Source organism: Bufo gargarizans, chromosome 9 (assembly GCF_014858855.1).
Source record: "Bufo gargarizans isolate SCDJY-AF-19 chromosome 9, ASM1485885v1, whole genome shotgun sequence".
Lineage (NCBI taxonomy): Eukaryota > Metazoa > Chordata > Amphibia > Anura > Bufonidae > Bufo > Bufo gargarizans.
In genome coordinates this window covers 5,184,804-5,204,832 of record NC_058088.1, presented here as the reverse complement: position 1 = coordinate 5,204,832, position 20,029 = coordinate 5,184,804, and the positions used below count along the sequence as shown (strand labels likewise).

General features: G+C 45.9%; 1 protein-coding gene across 3 annotated transcripts; it reads left to right on the top strand.

Moving 5' to 3' along the window:
- Positions 1–154: 154 nt before the first annotated feature.
- LOC122919366 (F-box only protein 27-like) lies at positions 155–14,829 on the top strand. Of its 3 annotated transcripts, none has more exons than XM_044268346.1 (6): positions 155–275; positions 6,085–6,456; positions 9,137–9,248; positions 9,320–9,415; positions 9,649–9,787; positions 14,452–14,829. In XM_044268346.1, the coding sequence occupies exons 2-6, from the start codon at positions 6,093–6,095 to the stop codon at positions 14,605–14,607; spliced, it is 867 nt and encodes a 288-aa protein (XP_044124281.1). In that variant the 5' UTR covers positions 155–275; positions 6,085–6,092; the 3' UTR covers positions 14,608–14,829. The 3 variants fall into 3 exon arrangements, with proteins under 3 accessions (XP_044124281.1, XP_044124283.1, XP_044124282.1); XM_044268348.1 differs by lacking the exon at positions 155–275 and adding an exon at positions 329–464; XM_044268347.1 differs by lacking the exon at positions 155–275 and adding an exon at positions 4,046–6,008.
- The last annotated feature ends 5,200 nt before the right edge of the window (positions 14,830–20,029 follow it).

Below are 20,029 nucleotides of genomic sequence, written 5' to 3'. Positions count from 1 at the left end.
ACTGCCATATTCCAATAGGACATATAAAAATGAATTCCGTCCCAAAGTATACAGTCATTTATGACGTCACCCATCAGGACGGGTCACGAGCCGCTCTGGCAGATATTGCATTTCCCTGACGTAGATGGGCGGGGCGACGTCACCACACGAGCACGTGACAAGGTAAAAGGTCAGGCAGTGCTGCGCCCCCTAGCGGACATCCCTAGTGTCTACACAGGAATCGTCCGCTCTTCTTCGTAGATGAGACTGCGACGGAGGGAGACCCCGAGCTTCTGGTACGTGACGTGTCAGTGTCGCCTGTTACCATGGTAACCGCGAGGAGCCGCTTCCGCGGTAAATGGGACGCGGTATTTCCGTTGTTTCGGCTGCGCCTCCAGTTCACGTCGGTGGAGACCAGGGAGCAGAAGTCCCCTCAAAGAGAGTCTGAGGGGAGCCAGCTCTCACAACGGAGGCTCCTAATGCAGGTGTGAACACGTCCTTAGAGTGTGCAGGGACTGCTGGGGGCAGCACGGGGATCATCATAGACCGGTCAGTGATAAATGACCCCCACTGTGTACACCGTGCAGCCTGTCGGCAGAAGCTAAGGCCTCGTTCACACTTCAGTCAGTCGCGGTTGTGTGCCATCTTCATTTTCCACGGACAGCACACCTACCCATTGATTTTAATGTGTGGTGGTTTTCCAGCGACTAGGGGGTCAGTGGATAAATCCCGGAGACCTGCACCACTGTGGTCCGTGAGGCGGACAAACAAAGACATTGAAGTCTACGAGTCTGCGAAAAAACACCATGGCGTTCGGTCAGTGGTTCTTCTCGGACTGTCGGTAGGAGATGCTCTGCGAATTCGTTTTCTGCTGAGCAGTGTCCGTGGAATATGAGTGACACACGGATGGCAAAATACGGACGCACGGACCGAACAAGGATCCTTCACGGATGAAACCCGGACGGTTTTTACACACACCAAGGAGCAGCGCAGCTGTAGAAATGAATGGGGGTCGCAAACTGCCTAGAATCACAAGAAAATTGAGCAAGATTGGATTTTTTTGCAGTTCTGGCATCCGGAAACCTGACCGCGTGGTCGTACCCTTAGGTCTCCTGCACACGAACGTATTCATTCCGTGCATTGGGGACTGCAATTTGCGGTCCCCAATGCACGGGCAACCTCCGTGCAGCGGCCAGGATGGATCCACACCCATTCAGCTTGAATGGGTCGGCATCCGTTCGTTCTGCAAAAAGATAGAGCAAGTTCTATATTTTTGCGGAACGGAACCCCACGGAAGCAATCCGTAGTGCTTCCGTTCCGCACCTCGGGATTTGCGGACCCATTCAAGTCAATGGGTTCACATCCGTGATGCGGAATGCACACGTAACGGTGCCCATGTATTGCGGATCCGCATATGCGGTCCGCAATACGGCAGCGGGACACCTACGGTCGTGTGCAGGAGACCCTGGACTGTGTGCACACGGGGCATATTTTGCGCAGTTTCCCTTGCAGATTTTTGTGCAGAACACCTGCAGCATTATCCAGTGCCAGCGGCGCAAATGAGATTTGGCAAATGTCACGTGCACTTTGTATATTTTGTGTGTCCGTCCTTTGTGATGCACTTTCCCCATAGACTCCAGCGGGGTTGGTAAAAAATCGGCACCAAAAAATACACACAAACGTCACACAAAAACCGCAGTAAATACTGCCGATTTGTGTGCGGTTTTATCACATTTTTCGTGCAGTTTTTATGCTGATTTTACGCAGATAAATGTGTACCGTGTGCGAGTACCCTTAGGGTGGGTTCGCATGTTCAGATTTTCTGAGACGGTTGGTTTTTGAAGCCAAAACCAGGAGATTTGAGTCAGTATCGGTAACTCCCTGAGCAAAACTGAAAACACAATACAGATGTGAAACCACAGTATGCCGGCCACACGTACTCCCATAATAAAGTAATCCCATCACAAGATGCCGGCCACGTGTGCCCCCATAATAAGATGCGCCCCTGACAACATGCTGGCCACAAGTGCCCCCCTGACAAGATGCTGGCCACACGTACTCCCATAATAAAGTGATCCCATCACAAGATCCTGGCCACGTGCGCTCCCCCCATCACAAGATCCTGGCCACGTGCGGCCCCCCCCCAATCACAAGATCCTGGCCACGTGCGCCCCCCCCCAATCACAAGATCCTGGCCACGTGCGCCCCCCCCAATCACAAGATCCCGGCCACGTGCGCCCCCCATCACAAGATCCCGGCCATGTGTGCCCCATCACGATCCCGGCCACGTGCGCCCCCTATCACAAGATGCCGGCCACGGGAAGCCCATGATAAGTTGCCAACCACATTTCTGTATTAAAAATAATTTTTTTAACTGGTCTTATATAATATTCTAATTTGCTTAGATACTGACTCTTGGATTTTCATTAGCTGTAAGACACAACCATTAACATAAAAGGACTAAACACTTGAAATCAATCAGTCTGCGTGTAATGAATCTATAGAATATGAGTTTAAACAACTTTTCGGTAATATTCTATTAAAAAAAATCTTTATTTCTATAGCGCCAACATATTCCGCAGGGCTCAACAATTCAGGGGTTAAAGTACAAACAGTCATAAATAACAGAGCAACAGACAAGTCAATCATTAGAACAAGAGGAAGGAGGGCCCTGCTCACAAGAGCTTACAATCTTTTCCTATTCATTGAGAGGCACCTATATTTACTATACACATGTCCGGTCCATGAAATGATCTGGAGGTTTACCTTTTCGTGTCACTGTACACGTGATTCACCCCCACCCCCATGTCACCTGCTGTCACCACCACCTTTCCCTGTCTAGCTCACTGCCCTATAAGTAAACTAGTCCAGACGCTCAACAAGGTCCTACCACCATCCGAGAGCCTGCAGTCCAGTAGTCCACCCAGAAAGCGATCAGCTGACCTTCTGGAGATACTGGGAGGCCAGAACTTCAAGTTCCCAGGTAAGGTAGACATATGGAGCATGCTGATCCTTTAGGTCAGGGATGCTCAACCTGCGGCCCTCCAGCTGTTGTAAAACGACAACTCCCACCATGCCCTGCTGATAGCTGTAGGCTGTCCGGGAATGATGGGAGTTGTAGTTTTGCAACAGTTGGAGGGCCGCAGGTTGAGCATGCCTGCTTTAGGTGGACTTTCCAAGTATAACTAGAGGATTGCATTCCTTCAGTCTTTGGAGCAAAGATAATGAAATTTCTATAATTAAACAGGGAACATTTTGTACTTCTGGATCTTGAGATATCTCAAGCAGAAGGTCAGCCACCATCCAGTCACCACATCAGATGCAAGAGACCTAAAAAGCAACATTCAGAATTCAGGACTTTGGAACCGGAAGGTCCCAGCCGATACAAGAGAGATGAGGATGCTGATGGGTAACTTATCGGGGTATCTTGGCCAGCTTCTTGTCACAAGGCATTTGTGGCTGACATCTTGTCATGGGTTACCTGTGGGTGGCATCTTGTTATGGGAACACTTGTGACAAGCATGTTGTCATAGTGCACCTGTGGCCGGCATCTTCTCATGCGCCACCTATGGATGACATCTTGTCATAAAGGCATCTGTAATTGGCCTCTTGTCATAAGAGCATCTGTGGCTTGCATCTTGTCATGGGGCACATGGGGCCAGCATCTTGTCATGGGCCACCTGTGGTATGCATTGTGTCAGGGGGGCACTTGTGGCAAGCATTGTGTCAGGGGGGCACATGTGGGCGGCATCTTGTCAGGGGGCACTTGAGGCAAGCATTGTGTCATGGGGGACATGTGGCTGGCATCTTGTCATGAGTCTCCTGTGGCCAGCTTTTTGATGTAAAACACCTGTGGGCGGAATTGTGTCATGGGCCACTTGTGGATGACATTTTGTCAGGGATGCATCTATGGTCGGCATCTTGTCATGGGTCTCCTGTGGCCGGCATCTTGTCAGGGGGGCACATATGGGGGGCATCTTGTCAAATGGGTCTCCTGTGGCCGGCGTCTTGTCAAGGGGTCTCCTGTGGCCGGCATCTTGTCAGGGGGGCACATATGGGGGGCATCTTGTCAAATGGGTCTCCTGTGGCCGGCGTCTTGTCAAGGGGTCTCCTGTGGCCGGCGTCTTGTCAAGGGGTCTCCTGTGGCCGGCGTCTTGTCAAGGGGTCATCTTATTACGGGAGTACTTGTGGCTGGCATATTGTGGTTTCAGTTTTGTTCAGGAGTTGCCCCGACGTCTTGGAAAACATCTCATAGAGAAGAGCACTGGAGTAAGAGTGTCCTCCAGCATCAATGGTGATGTAGATATATATTCCATGGCAGCTTACGGCAACAAAGTGAGACAGGATTGAGTGGAGGCAAAGATCTGTAGAGGAGTACCAAAAGATTTCTACTACACTGAAAGCTCCCAAGAGTTTAGTGGCCTCCATGATTCTTAAATGGAAGAAGGTTGGAACAAACAGATCCCTTCCTAGAGCTAGTCGCCCATCCAAACTAAGTAATTGGGGGAGTAGGGCCTTGGTATGAGAGGTGACCATGAACCCAATGGTCACTCTGGCTGAGCTACAGAGATCCTGTATGCAGATGCTAAAAACTTCCAGAAGGTCAACCATCACTGCAGCTTCCACCAATCTGGCCTTTATGGCATAGTGGCCCAAAAAAAAAAAGTCTCTCCTCCGTAAAAGATGCATGAAAGCACCTAAAGGACTCTCGGACTGTGAGAAACAAGATTCTCTGGTCTGATGAAACCAAGATTTGAACGTTTTGGTCTGAACTTTAAGCGTTATGTTTAGAGGAAACCAGACACTACTCATCACCTGCCCAATACCATCCCTACAGTGAAGCATGGTGGTGGCAACATCATGTTATGGGGTATTTTTCAGTGTCTGGGACAGGGAGACTGGTCAGGGTTGAGGGAAAGCTGAATGCTGGACTCTGTGAATGTCCTTGAGTGATCCAGACAGAGCCTTGACTTGAACCCAATCGATAATCTCTGGAGAGACCAGAAAAATGGCTGCCCACTGATGGTCTTCATCCAACTTGACAGATCTTGAGAGGATCTGCAGAGAAGAATGGTAGAAAATCCCTAAATCCAACATGCAAAACTTGTGGCTTAAAGGCTGTAAACGCTGCCAAAGGGGCTTCAACTGCGTCCTGACTAAAGGGTGTGAATACTTATGTCAATGCACGATGTTAGTTCTTCCTTTTCAATAAATTAGCAAAGATTTCTAACCTTCTGTTCTCACTTTGTAATTATGGGCAGAATGATGGGGAGAAACGTGACTTTAAAAAAAAATTAAAAATTTCAGCTCAAGAAGCAAAATGTGAAAGGGTCGGAAGACTTTCCGCATGCACTGCATGTTTGCATTCAGAATAGTTATAGGCCTATAAAATACAGAAAATCAACACTGAACCATATTGTGCACCATATTGCAGTCACTGCTATCCGACAGTAGGTTCTGTGCATTCCTGCCTAGACGCACACTAAAAACTGAGTTTCTGGGAGGGACTGTATTACGGTATATACTGCGTGTATGGAACATGCTGTGTCGGGAAGCCGTCCATGATAATCGGGTGTGAATACCTGCTGCAAAAGGAAAACCTCTGTGTATTCTGCACCTACACACAATACGCTGAGCCAACGTACACAGTGACAATGACAAACATTTGTAATGTTCTTTTCTCCCAGGTACTCAAAGCACAGGGATAGCCTTGTGGCTGGGGCGACTCTCTGGGAAGTCAGTGGCGACCATATAGGAACTCGACCACAACACACAAGTGTGAATGAGGACTATTTGTAGGGCTAACTACGTTTAGGCACAGGGCTGTTTGGTATATTGCAGTGTTTTATGACTTTCCAATAGGATTTACGGCCCAGTGGAGAATCGGCAGCTATGACCCTCACAATCCCAATGGACGGCGAAGCTCCACACTCGGCAGCACTTACCAAAACTCTGTCTGTGCGATTGTGCATTTGCGTCTTGGCCAACAGTTGTCATTGCCTGCCTGGGGACCTCGCGTACACTATGGGGTAGGCGTGGTGATTTGTCGCCGAACATGCACACATATTATTGGCCTGGCTTACATTCATTTTCTGTCTCTTGTAGGTCGTGAAATGGGGCAGGCGAGTTCCCAGGATCGACCATCCACCCTGCCTCGGGAAATACTAACGTCCCTGCAGTCTTTACCATTCCTGCGTCGTGTAGAATTTTTTATGGACCTGGAGCCTTTTCCAGATGAGATCCTCATCTTGATCTTCAGCTTTGTGCCAGAACAAGACCTGCTCTCACACTGTAGGCTTGTGAGCCAGCGATGGAAACGTCTGGTGGACTCTCCCTCCCTATGGAGGATGAAGTGTGAACTAGACTATAGGAGAGTGACTCTTTTAGTTGCAGAAATGTCTCATGACCTCCCCTGGCAGAAAATGTATCTAAAGAAGCCATTTTCACGGAACCTGCTGCGAAATCCGTGTGGCACAGGTGAGGGCGTAATGCTGAACTATAGTGAATTACTAAAAGGGCGCTAGTACGAGTCCTTGATCGGGTCGTTCCAGTATTACTATCACTTCATCAGAATGGACTGGGAGAGGCGGGTACAGTTTCTGAAGCATCCTATGCATTTCGGAAGTTGCATTGACCCCCTCTATAAGGTCAAAAGAATAAATGCATTGTAATGGACCTGATAAAAGGCTAAATGCGGCTCTGAAACACGTGCATTCATCTCACTTGCTCCATTCTGATGATCTTAAAGGCTATGTTCACCTTTAGGGGCATTTTTATTTATTTATTATTGCATTGTACTTATTTTGGGGTAAAAATATTTTTTTCAGTTGGTCTTTATTAATCATTGTGAACCCCTGTCTCTGTGCAGCCTTGAGTTTCTCTAGTAACAGGCTCTGAATTTTCACTCTGTTCCATCAGGCAGCTCAGCTGACGGCTTATTATGTCTGATCTCTGACCTCCTAAACACTCATTATAGCTCAATGTTTATCTTACCGATAAGAATGTGACTTAAATAAGTGTTTATGACCTTTTAGTAACTTAGAGATAAGGCACAAAGTGAAAAGTACCATTCACACCGTGACATAACGGCTCAATATTTTTAATAAAGACCAAGGGAATTTTTTTTTTTTAGCCCAAAATGAGTAAAATGCAATCATAAAAAAAAAATTGCCCCCAAAGCTGTGAATAGCCTTTAAGAATTGTTTCAGACATGTTAAAGTAATAATGGTGACTAAAAAAAACGAGCAATAAACAACAGAAAATATAAAAAAATTAAAATCTAGAAACATATATTATCTGCAGAACACAATCGGTTCCAGTCCACAAGTAAGGGTGCATTTACATGGGCCGAAAATCGGGCAGATTATTGGGAACAACTGTTCCTGCGAACGGTCGCTCCTGACAATCTGGCCATGTAAATGTGCCGCCAATAACCGGATCCACAAGCAAAACGCTCGTTCATTGGGTGATCCTGTCGTTCCTGCAGGCACCACTGATCATGGCTTCGGGGCCAATGTTTCTGTATGAGGATGAGGGATCGCGATAGTGATCCCTCCTCCTCATACTATGGAGGTCATCTCTGCATGTAAATGCAGTGGTCTCCTTCATTGAACGAGCAGCCGACTGTCGGGAAGGAACGCTTCTTTCCCGACTAATTGGCCGCTCAGTCAACCTGTGTAAATCCAGCTTAAAGGGGTTAACCAAGGCTGGAAATGCCCCCCCCCCCCCAATATGCTCAGGCCCCTAACATTGATTCTACTTACCTGGCTCCCCGCGCCGCTCCTGGTCCCCACATTGCCGCAGCAGCTTCTCCCCATGCGCGGATGAAAACATCCGGTGTCGGAGCGGAGCAATGGCAGGGGGTGACTGGGACAAGCCTCCCTAGCATCATAAGTGACACCCCCACGGCGCCGGATATTTTCATCCACGCACGGGGAGAAGCGGAGGCGGCAGTGCATGGAACAGGAGCAGCCCGTAGAGCCAGGTAAGTAGATTAGGGGGGGCATTTCCAGCCTCGAATAACCCCTTTAATGAACAACTATTGATAGAATGGATCCATATTCATAAATAACAAGAATGACCGAGAGAGTGAGTTCTCAGGATGGAAAATATAGGCCCAAAGTTGTTTCAGGCAGGCGTGTGCACCCCTCCATGTGATAGCTGCTTTTCCCCTATTGACTCCAGCTCAATTAACCCAAGATCCCTGATCATAGTGTTCTATGAGGAGGTAAGTTCAAGCCCGACCACCAATCTACTGTTTCAGTAGACCCACAGTCGGACAGGAACTCGCAGCATCAGGGAGTTCAGGTCTACTTGGACATGGTGGGTCATGCACTCTTCACATGAACCAGGTTTCATGGACCACAGACGTACATTTGAAGATGACGGCGGTGTTAGATCATTGGGACACAGCAGTACCTTGAATACATTGGTTTTATACATATCAGTATCCTTGTCCTTGCACCCTTGACACCTCTGGGTTGCCAGTCCTGCTTTAAGCCGATCATTTGGGTCTTGTCTGACAGGCTGGTTACAGGGCAACACTGCTTAACTACCACAGCCTTTAGAATGGTCCCTAGTAACCAGTCGGATTTTTTATTTAAAGGGGTTGTCCAAATTAGACAACTTTTCCCCTGTCCACAGGATATGGGATAAGTGTCTGATCCCACGGGTCTGACCGCTGGGTCCCACCTCCGATCACGAGAACAGGGGCCCGTGCCCCTCCGGTCGAATGGAGAGGCGGTCACGCATGTGAGCGGCCTCTCCATGAAGCGTTATGGGGCTGCCAGAATTAGCCGAGCGCTTGTACAGTAGACACATTCATGCCTTTTGCTCCATTCAGAAAGGAAGCACGCCCCCCGTTTCTCATTCTCTATCCACAATTCTCTTTAATTGGACAAACCCTTTTGAAGGGCTTATGGTATTGCCTATGCACAGGAGAAGGGGGTCCCACCGCTGGGCATCCCACCAAATAAGAAAACCCGATTTCACCTGTGAGTGTAGTGCAGAGGGGTGACTACAGTTCCGTTTACTGCTGAGTACAGTGCTCGACTATCTGTCCACAACAGTGAATGGAGTGGTGGTCGTGCATGCTCAGTACACGCTCTGTTCACAGGCGAAGCATGTTGTATCAGTCTGATTTTCTTATTTCCTTCAGAACAGCTTAATCACTGGAGCGTAAAACATGGAGGGGATGGTTGGAGGGTGGAGAAAAGTAACTCTGTTTTAGAAGGTGCCGACAGCCAGATCTGCTTCGTCAGCTCATTCGGGTGAGTAACCAGCCGGCCTTCTGCTCTCAGTTCTGTAACTTACCTCGCTAACCCTGTACCTCTCCCTACAGTTGGTGTAAGAAGGGCCAGATCATAGACCTTGTACGGGAAGGACTATGGGAGCATCTCCTGGACGTCCACCAGCCTCCCATCTGCATATCTGACTGGTCAGTTATTACACCTGCTTTCTGTATTATCATAGGGATTCCTCGCAATCCGTTTTTGAGACCCAACTGCAGGTCTAAGAACCTGAGCCAACGGCATCACAATATGGATCAGGCTGGTACTTGTGGTCGTAATACGGGACCTAAAATGTGGATGAAGCCTAAAGCTGTATACATTCAACCTTGGAGAACATTGAAAAAATTGGAACTCATGAGGTTGGAATCGTTTCTTGCAGGTACGCCGGACGAGAAGACTGCAGCTGTGTCTATAGTATAAAAGTTCAGCTCTTGGCTGCCGATCAGCAAACTGTACTCCGGGAGTTCACTATGGACCCCGATCCCATCCCCCAGTGGAACGACGCATGTTATAACCAGGTACGATACAGTTCCCTCACATATAGCAAAACTTGTTGTACATTTCTCCTGCGTCAGAATACCCAATGTAAGGAACACCCAAACAAACTAAGTGCAGGCTCTGAAGCAGCAGGAAGTGCTGAGAGAATTCCAGCTCTGAAGTCAGCAGAATTGTGAATGCAGCTGTGAATTTTAACTCTTTCAATGGGGAAACGTGGCGCCCGCTCGCGCTTGCAGCAGGCGCCATGGCCAGGGGGTCTCCACTGTTTCAAAGAGCAGAGATCCGCGGCTAATGACCGCGACCGGCAATAATGCCAATCGCGGTCATTAAAGCCTTTAGATGCCGTGATCAAGGCATCTAAAAGCTTAAAAACCCGGAAGCGTTACCGCCATCCTCTGCGGCCAAAGAAAGTGAGCTACAATACCATAAAATAATTTTAAAAAACGTAAAAAATTATATTAAAAAAATAAACATAAAAATTTAACCCCTTAAGGACACATGACGTACCGGTACGTCATGGCTTTAAATAGCGATGCCGGCGCCGCGGGGGTTAATCGGAACGGGATGCCGGCTGAAATCATTCAGCCGGCATCCTGTAACAATGCAGGGGGGGGTCATTTGACCCCCCCGCATCGACGATCGCAGAAAACCGCAGGTCAATTCAGACCTGCGGTTTGCTGCGCTTTTTGCAGTTTCTGATCCCCGCGGTCCCTGACCGCGGGGATCAGAAACTTTAGAGTGCCTAAAATCAATATAGTACACCCCCCCCTGCACCCCTGCATGATTTGATGGCGGCGGGTGGTGCAGGGGGGGTGTCGCAGGCGGTGGGGGCGTTGCGGGAGGCGGGCGGTGCGGCAGGCGGGATCGCGATCCCCCGCCCGCCTCCTATTGCGTAATCGTTGGTGTACAGTGGGTATACCAGGGTGCCAGCACATTGCTGGCACCCTGGTATAAACGGCTGACATCGTTGATGCGATGTCAGCCGTTTAACCCTTTCCATACAGCGGTCCGTATGGACCGCTGTATGGAAAGGGTTAAACAGTAAGAGGGAGCTCCCTCCCTCTCCGATCGGGGGGCTGCTGTGCCTTTGCAGCCCCCCGATGGAGAGGGAGAGAGCCTCCAGAGAGCCCTCCGAAGCCCCGTCCTCACCCTTCCCCGTCTGCGAAGTTCTGACCATAACTGAGCAGACGGGGAAGGTTCCCATGGCAACAGGACGCCTGCTCAGGCGTCCTGCTGTCCATGGTGCTGAACAGATCTGTGCTGAAAGCATAGATCTGTTCAGTGTAAGTAAAATACAGTACAGAAACCTATATAGTTTCTGTACTGTATTTTACAGACATCAGACCCACTGGATCTTCAAGAACCAAGTGGGTCTGGGTCAAAAAATAAAAAGAATAAGTGAAAAAAGTTAAGATAAAAAAAAAAAACATTTATCACTGAATAAAAATTTAAAAAATAAAATAAACTACACATATTAGGTATCGCCGCGTCCGTAACGACCTGATCTATAAAACGGCCATGTTACTTTCCCCGCACAGTGAACGCCATAAAAATAAAAAAATAAAAACTATGAGAAAATTGAAATTTTGCCCACCTTACTTCCCAAAAAAGGTAATAAAAGTGATCAAAAAAGTCGCATGTACGCCAAAATAGTACCAATCAAACCGTCATCTCATCCCGCAAAAAATGAGACCCTACTCAAGATAATCGCCCAAAAACTGAAAAAACTATGGCTCTTAGACTATGGAAACACTAAAACATCATTTTTTTTGTTTCAAAAATAAAATCATTGTGTAAAACCTACATAAATAAAAATAAAGTATACATATTAGGTATTGCCGCGTCCGTATCGACCGGCTCTATATAAATATCACATGACCTAACCCCTCAGGTGACCACCGTAAAAAAAAAAAAAAAAACGGTGTAAAAAAAGCTATTTTTTGCCATTTTACGTCACAAAAAGTATAATAGCAAGCGATGACAAAGTCATATGCACCCCAAAATAGTGCCAATCAAACTGTCACCTCATCCCGCAAAAAATTAGACCCTACTCAAGATAATCGCCCAAAAACTGAAAAAACTATGGAGACACTAAACAATTTTTTGGTTTTAAAAATGAAGTTATTGTATAAAACTTACATAAATAAAAAAAAATTGTATACATATTGGGTATCGCTGCGTCCGTGACAACCTGCTCTATAACATTACCACATGATCTAACCTGTCAGATGAATGTTGTAAATAACAAAAAAAAAAACGTGCCAAAAAAGCTATTTCTTGTTACCTTGCCGCACAAAAAGTGTAATATAGAGCAACCAAAAATCATATCTACCCTGAACTAGTACCAACAATACTGCCACCCTATTCCGTACTTTCTAAAATGGGGTCACTTTTTTGGAGTTTCTACTCTAGGGGTGCATCAGGAGGCTTCAAATGGGACATGGTGTCAAAAAACCAGTCCAGCAAAATCTGCCTTCCAAAAACCGTATGGCATTCCTTTCCTTCTGCGCCCTGCCGTGTGCCCGTACAGTGGTTTACGACCACATATGGGGTGTTTCTGTAAACTACAGAATCAGGGCCATAAATAATGAGTTTTGTTTGGCTGTTAACCCTTGCTTTGTAACTGGAAAAAAAATATTAAAATGGAAAATCTGCCAAAAAAGTGAAATTTTGAAATTGTATCTCTATTTTCCATTAAATCTTGTGCAACACCTAAAGGGTTAACAAAGTTTGTAAAATCAGTTTTGAATACCTTGAGGGGTGTAGTTTCTTAGATGGGGTCACTTTTATGGAGTTTCTACTCTAGGGGTGCATCAGGGGGCTTCAAATGGGACATGGTGTCAAAAAAACTGTCCAGCAAAATCTGGCTTCCAAAAACCATACGGCGCACCTTTCACTCTACGCCCCGCTGTGTGGCCGTACAGTAGTTTACGGCCACATATTGGGTGTTTCTGTAAATGGCAGAGTCAGGGCAATAAAGATACAGTCTTGTTTGGCTGTTAACCCTTGCTTTGTTAGTGGAAAAAATGGGTTAAAATGGAAAATTAGGCAAAAAAATGAAATTCTCAAATTTCATCCCCATTTGCCAATAACTCTTGTGCAACACCTAAAGGGTTAACGGAGTTTGTAAAATCAGTTTTGAATACCTTGAGGGGTGTAGTTTATAGAATGGGGTCATTTTTGGGCGGTTTCTATTATGTAAGCCTCGCAAAGTGACTTCAGAGCTGTAGTGGTCCCTAAAAATTGGGTTTTTGTAAATTTCTGAAAAATTTCAAGATTTGCTTCTAAATTTCTAAGCCTTGTAACATCCCCAAAAAATAAAATATCATTCCCAAAATAATTCAAACATGAAGTAGACATATGGGGAATGTTAAGTCATCACAATTTTTGGGGGTATTACTATGTATTACAGAAGTAGAGAAACTGAAACTTTGAAATTTGCTAATTTTTCCAAATTTTTGGTAAATTTGGTATTTTATTATGCAAAAAAATAAAAAATTTTGACTTTATTTTACCAGTGTCATGAAGTACAATATGTGACGAAAAAACAATCTCAGAATGGCCTGTATAAGTAAAAGCATTTTAAAGTTATCAGCACTTAAAGTGACACTGGTCAGATTTGCAAAAAATGGCCTGGTCCTTAAGGTGAAAATGAGCCTGGTCCTTAAGGGGTTAAATCCCCCTCCTTTTTCGTTGAATAAAAAAAAAAATACATAAATAACGAAAAATATAAACATCATGGGCATCACCGCGTCTAAAAACGCCTGTGCTATGAAAATGTAAAAATATTTTTCCAATACAGCGAATGGCGTAACGAAAAAAAGGGTCAAAATGGCCGATTCGCCATTTTTTTTAATAGTTTCTCCTACCCAAAAAAATGTGATAGTCTCACACACTCCAAAATGGTATTGATTAAAAACTACAGATTGTCCCACAAAAAATGAGCCCCCACAGCGCTCAGTAGACATAACTATAAAAAAGTTATGAGGGTCAGTATATGGTGATGTGAATTTTTTTTTAATATTATTTATTTTTTCAAACTTTTTATTTATTTTTACACTATTTAGACACAAACAACCTATACATATGTGATATCGTTGTAATCGTACTAACCCAGGGAATGAAGATCACAGGTCAGTACATCTGCAAAGGGAACGCCGTAGGAACAAAACCTGTAAAACCGTGGAGGAATTGCGTTGTTTTTTTTTCCAATTCCACCCCATTTGGAATTTTTCTCTTGCTTCCCACTACCTTCTATGCCATATTAAATGGTGGCATTAGAAAGTACAACTTGTCCCACACAAAAAAAACTATTAACCCTTATATGGATATATAAATAGAAAAATAAAAAAGTTATGGCTCATGGAAGATAGAGAGTACAAAATTAAAACTGAAAAAAATCTCCGGTATCCTAAGGGTTAATACAGGCCGTCATTTCTGAGAAGCAAAGGAGTCTGCTCTGCTTATGAGTGCACCAGACTCGTAAAATGCGTCCACTTTATTCTTTCTGGGCTCGTAGTAGTTAGTTTTTGTGTTATTTTGGTTTCTAGCAGTACGGACCTGTAGCTGTACAGATCCACTTTAAAGGTGGCACCATCAGAACAACCCCTTTTCCCTCCCGCGGACCAGTCATTGGGTCCTCCTCCGTGTATAACTGATTTTTTGATTTGTGCCGCTTCCTCAGGTCTCTCATGAATTCCGCCACTACGGACCCGGTGTCCGATATGTGAACTTTACTCACAAAGGAAAAGACATGCAGTTCTGGAAAGGATGGTACGGCGCTCGGATCTCCAACTCCTCCGTCACTGTGAAGTGTGACAACCTGGAGCCCTGTAGATGAGCCCCCTGAATACACTAATTGGAGTTGGCCGATGATCAGTAAGGACTGCGGCTCGTTCGGCTATGTCTGCACTGTAACCCCAAGGATGTTTCTATATTATAATTCTGCCATCTTTCTTGCTTGTTGTTTATGGTCATAAAGAAAATGCCCCTTATAAACCACAAAGCTTCTGCCAATGAAAAAAAATAAAAGTTATGGCTGCTGAAAGGCAGAGAGGTAAAATGTGTAGTGCTTTATTAGAGGGGGTTATCGGGGTATATAGTTTTCCCTTTTCCTGTACTTCCCCTGCCAGGCCTTGCAACTAGTGTTGAGCGAATCGAGTTTCAGATGCTTCACCCTAAGTTGCTTTATTCAAAACTTTGAAATAATACTGTACGGAGATATACAGGGTGGGCCATTTATATGGATACACCTTAAAAAAATGGGAATGGTTGGTGATATTAACTTCCTGTTTGTGGCACATTAGTATATGTGAGGGGGGGAAACTTTTCAAGATGGGTGGTGACCATGGCGGACATTTTGAAGTCGGCCATTTTGAATCCAACTTTTGCTTTTTCAATAGGAAGAGGGTCATGTGACACATCAAACTTATTGGGAATTTCACAAGAAAAACAATGCTGTGCTTGGTTTTAACGTAACTTCATTCTTTCATGAGTTATTTACAAGTTTCTGACCACTTTTTTTTTTTTTTTTTTTTTTTATTTCCTGCAAGGTGGGGGGGTGGGTTGGTGGGGTGAGCTGGGGAAAAAATTCCATTTGTCCGGTTTGTTTGTTCTATATGTATTGTATCGGTGAAGAATGTGAAGGTACAATCGAGCATACAAGGATTTCTAGGAATGTTGGAGGATGGGGGGACCTACCGGCATTAAACAAAGGTTGGAACTCTTATGTACTCAGAATATCGAGTGGTATATGGGCGGGGCATTGGGGCCTGGGGGCGTCCGGGCGCGACTCGGGGTACGGCTCCTCCCGTCAGACATGAGGTTCGATTGCGGGCAGTGATGTGACACACGTGGTGGGTGCGCTACTAAGTGTCTCTTTTTTGAGATAGAGTGGGTTTCTGGTTCTGTTCCTTGCCTACATTCTCTTCAACTGCCGGAGACTGCCGAGGGATACTCGACTCGAGTTCCTACCACATGAGATATCAATGTGAATATATGCGAGGTACGGCGAATTATGGCACTGATATTCAATTCAACCACATGGGGATGAGGCAGTAAAATATGTGAGTGGGTTCTTTACCACGGGGATAAAAGACTGCTGGAACCCCCTTTCTGTTCTCTGATTTATCAAATGCTTGTGATTAAGGCTCGCTGTAAGCTTGCCTTTTATGATACACGTGAGTGTTGACCCTGCCGATCGTGCTTGCCCGTGTCTGGGGGAAGGGGGCGTGCGCGAGTCGCGCTCGCTGCTGGGTGGCCGTCCGGACTCGGGCCTTTGCCCCCGCCGCGTATAGAGAACTTGGGTTAAATGGGATGCTTTGTACATCTGCTTTACTAAGCTTTGGATGTCGGGCGAATCCCGCCATCCTCCTCAGCAATAGTCCTCCACTTGATTTTTAAAATGTTCACATATTTATGGACATTTGTATGTAAAAAAAAAGTTTCTGACCACTTATAAAATGTGTTCAATGTGCTGCCCATTGTGTTGGATTGTCAATGCAACCCTCTTCTCCCACTCTTCACACACTGATAGCAGCACCGCAGGAGAAGTGCTAGCACAGGCTTCCAGTATCCGTAGTTTCAGGTGCTGCACATCTCGTATCTTCACAGCATATGCTGTGCAGCACCTAAAACTACGGATACTGGACATCACAACCAGGTCTCACATGATCCCCTGTCAGAATCCATGCCAAAATAGTCTTGACGTCAGACCCATGTGATCTTGGAATGGGCTGGTAGATGCTCTCAATCCACATGCAAGGTGTCCTGTTCAGGGGTTAGGAGAAGCACTGAACGTAAGCGTTCCCAGAAATAAGACGGACACAGAATATGCAAAACAAACACTTTATTAACCCCTTCAACCCCGGGCCTGTTTTCACCTTCCTGCCCAGGCCATTTTTTGCAAATCGGACATGTGTCACGTTATGTGGTGATAACTTTAAAACGCTTTTACTTATACAGGCCATTCTGAGATTGTTTTCTCGTCACATATTGTACTTCCTGACAGTGGTAAAAATAAGTAAAAAAAACAAGCCCCCTTGATCACTTGCTATTGTAATTTTTGTGATGTAATGTGACAAATTGCTATTTATTTATTTTTTACACCGTTTTTTTTCTTTATTTTTTTACGGTCTTCATCTGAGTAGTTAGGTCATGTAATATTTTTATAGAGCTGTTTTGTTACGGACGTGGCGATGCCTAATATGTATCTCCATGTTCTGAGAGCTATATTTTTTTTTATTTTTTGGGCGATTGTCTTAGGTAGGGGTTCATTTTTTGCGGGATGAGGTGACTGTTTTATTGATACCATTTTGGGGGGGCATACGCCTTTTTGATCGCTTGGCGTTGCACTTTTTGTGATGTAAGGTGACAAATTGCTTTTTTTTTTTTTACACTGTTTTTATTTTTTATGGTGTTTATCCGACAGGGTGGATCATGTGATATATTTATAGAGCCGGTCATTACGGACGCGGCGATACCTAATATGTTTTTTTTTCTGGGGTTTTTTATTATAAAATAAGGGGAAAGGGGCGGTTTTTTTTTCTTTTTTACTTGATTAATTTTATTAACACTTTTTTTTTTTTACTTTTTTTACTTTATTTATGACATTCACTTTTGGGGGTCTGATCCCCTCTGCAATGCATTACAATACATCTGTATTGTAATGCATTGCCTGTTGCCTTGTGTCGCATCGGGTCCCCGCCACAGCAGCGCGGGGACTGGATGCACTCCCTCACCCGACACAAACCTCTTCTATGTCGCGGTCAGCGTGGACCGTGGCATAGAAGGGGTTAATCCACCGGCATCGGCTTTTACAGCGATGCCGGCGGATACAGCAGGGGCCCGGCTACCACGGACTGCCGGGCCCCTGCAGTGATCGCGCACCGCTCCGGTGACGTACTATTACGTCAAATTGCGGGAACTCAGTGGTTCCCATGACGTAACAGTACGTCATAGGTCGGGAAGGGGTTAAACAAAATGGTACAAGACAAAAAAGTAATCAGAAGCAAACGGGAGAAAAGGGTACTGAAGAGTGCAGACCTGGTTTCACTCGACTACTGTCCCTACCTGCTTGGATGATCTGACCATTGCCAAGCACCCACAGTTATAACTGCAGGGAACCCAAGTATACCAAATAGACAGGAATCAAGGTCGCAAGCAAACCAGATAAAAGACACAGAATCAAGGCATAAACCGGAACCCATGTAGATCCGGATACACACAGGAAGCATGGCGTTAACGGTCCGAACAGAAGGTATATCAGACATTGATGAACAGTCAGGCTGACCACACAAGGCCAGGTTGAAGTCAAACACTGCTCAGGATTATTGATGAGCGAACTTGTCTTTTTTTAAGTTTGGCGTACAAGGTTCGGGTTATCTAAGAATTCCGTTATGGATTCCGCTACCACGGACCATAAGTAATGATCCGTGGTAGCGGAATCCATAACTGAATTCTTAGACAATGCGAACCTCGTATGCCAAACTTGAAAACACAAGTTCGCTCATCCCTAGTCATGATAGCGCACAGCTTTCCTGTAGGCAGGCTGATCTCTCAGACCTAAAGGGTGATTAGGACACCTTGCATGAACAAACACAGGGAGCATACAAGTCACAGGGAGCTGTTCTCACAGCACAAGCCACCGCTGGGACCAGTACCTATATCGATAACGGAGCCTGTGGCCTGTTGGCTGGGTTCAGTGTTCCTCTAACCTTGCTGTGCTCCTCCCAGTCCTCTACTATCTGCCCAGTGTTTGAGGGCCACCTTGTAGAACATACTGTCACAAAGGGTAGCAACTAGGCCAGTGACTGGGATAAGGGAGGTCACCTCCTAAAGCATCCCTAATCCTTGCCCTAACTCCTGACCATATGGGCGGACCTGGATGGTAGGACGGTTCATACCCAGAAAAGCCTTCAGAAGAGGGTGTCTGCATGTGTTGGCTTCCGTTTTATGGTGTGCATGCTTGTCCTCCGGAGGGAGGATGAAAGGGGAGATGCTGTTAACGGTGCGGTTCTCTGTAACAGTGGTTGCAGGTGGTGTGAACCGTTACTTGTGTTTGTGTCTCCCCGCGTCCATGTCTCAGTGGTTCAGTCGCTTGTGTTGTGTGGCTGGCTGCATTACTTGTTGTACTGGCTCTGGTACCCCAGGACTGAATGAGCCCCCCAACCTAAAGGTCTGGCATCCATGGCAAGGACCAGAGGGTTGCCGTTTGTCCAGTTTACCCCTCTCATGAGGTTCTCCGGAACCTGCCACCACTGAAGGGTATTTAGTACCAAGAATGAAATCTGGACCCGTCCCAATATGTTAAGATATTAGATAAAGATAATTTCTCCCAAATTACCATCCACCCAAGAATTCTCAAGACCTGAATCTGGATTTTAAGACTGTCCTAGGAATTCCCTCCTACTACAAGCAGCTCGCCCAGGTAGGGAACATTATATCAGACCTTCTCATATCTGCCATAACTTCTGCCATCGGCTTGATAAACCCTCTCTGCACTTGTGATATTCCAAAGGGTAGGTGTCACGCTTCGGTGTGGGAGGGAAACACCACACTGAGCATTAGAGGGAAGGGTGGAACAGGGAATCAAGCCTGAGAACTAGGGAAGGAAGATGGACACCTCCCTAGTAAAACCCAAACCAAAATCCTGACTGACTACCAATATAAACAGACCCCAAAGGTAGGTGAGTTCATACACAGGAATACCTAGAGTCCTATCTAGCCCTATAGGACCCTGGTACTAATGGCAGGGATGAGACTACCTGTTCCTCCAAAAGGAAGGACGAACAGGAGTCTCCTTCAGGCCTAATACAAATAATAGGAAAATGCAACACAGAACCCAAACAAAAGGGAAAGGAAAGACTTAACTTCAAAGGGGCTATGGAAGCACCAGGAACTCCGCCGAGATCCACAGACCAGAAACAGAAGCCATAAACCGCACAGCATTGTGGGAAAAGCAACAATAAATAGGAAGGTTAAATGACCACATAAGCAACACCTGAGGCAAGGGGTGCGGCCATTACCAGAAACAACACAGACGCCTATTGATCCACAAGGAAAACCTGTCAGATCAAACCACGTGTTAGTCTCACTGATCTCCTGCCACCTGTCACGGGAACGTCTGTGAGAGCAGGGCCCTGAACTGAAAGTTTAGAATTGTGTCTTCCGTTTGAACACCCACCCTGAGAAACTTCTGAGGGGACCGGTGTATCGGGACATGAAAATATGCATTGTTCATGTCCAGAGGCGTATCTATCACG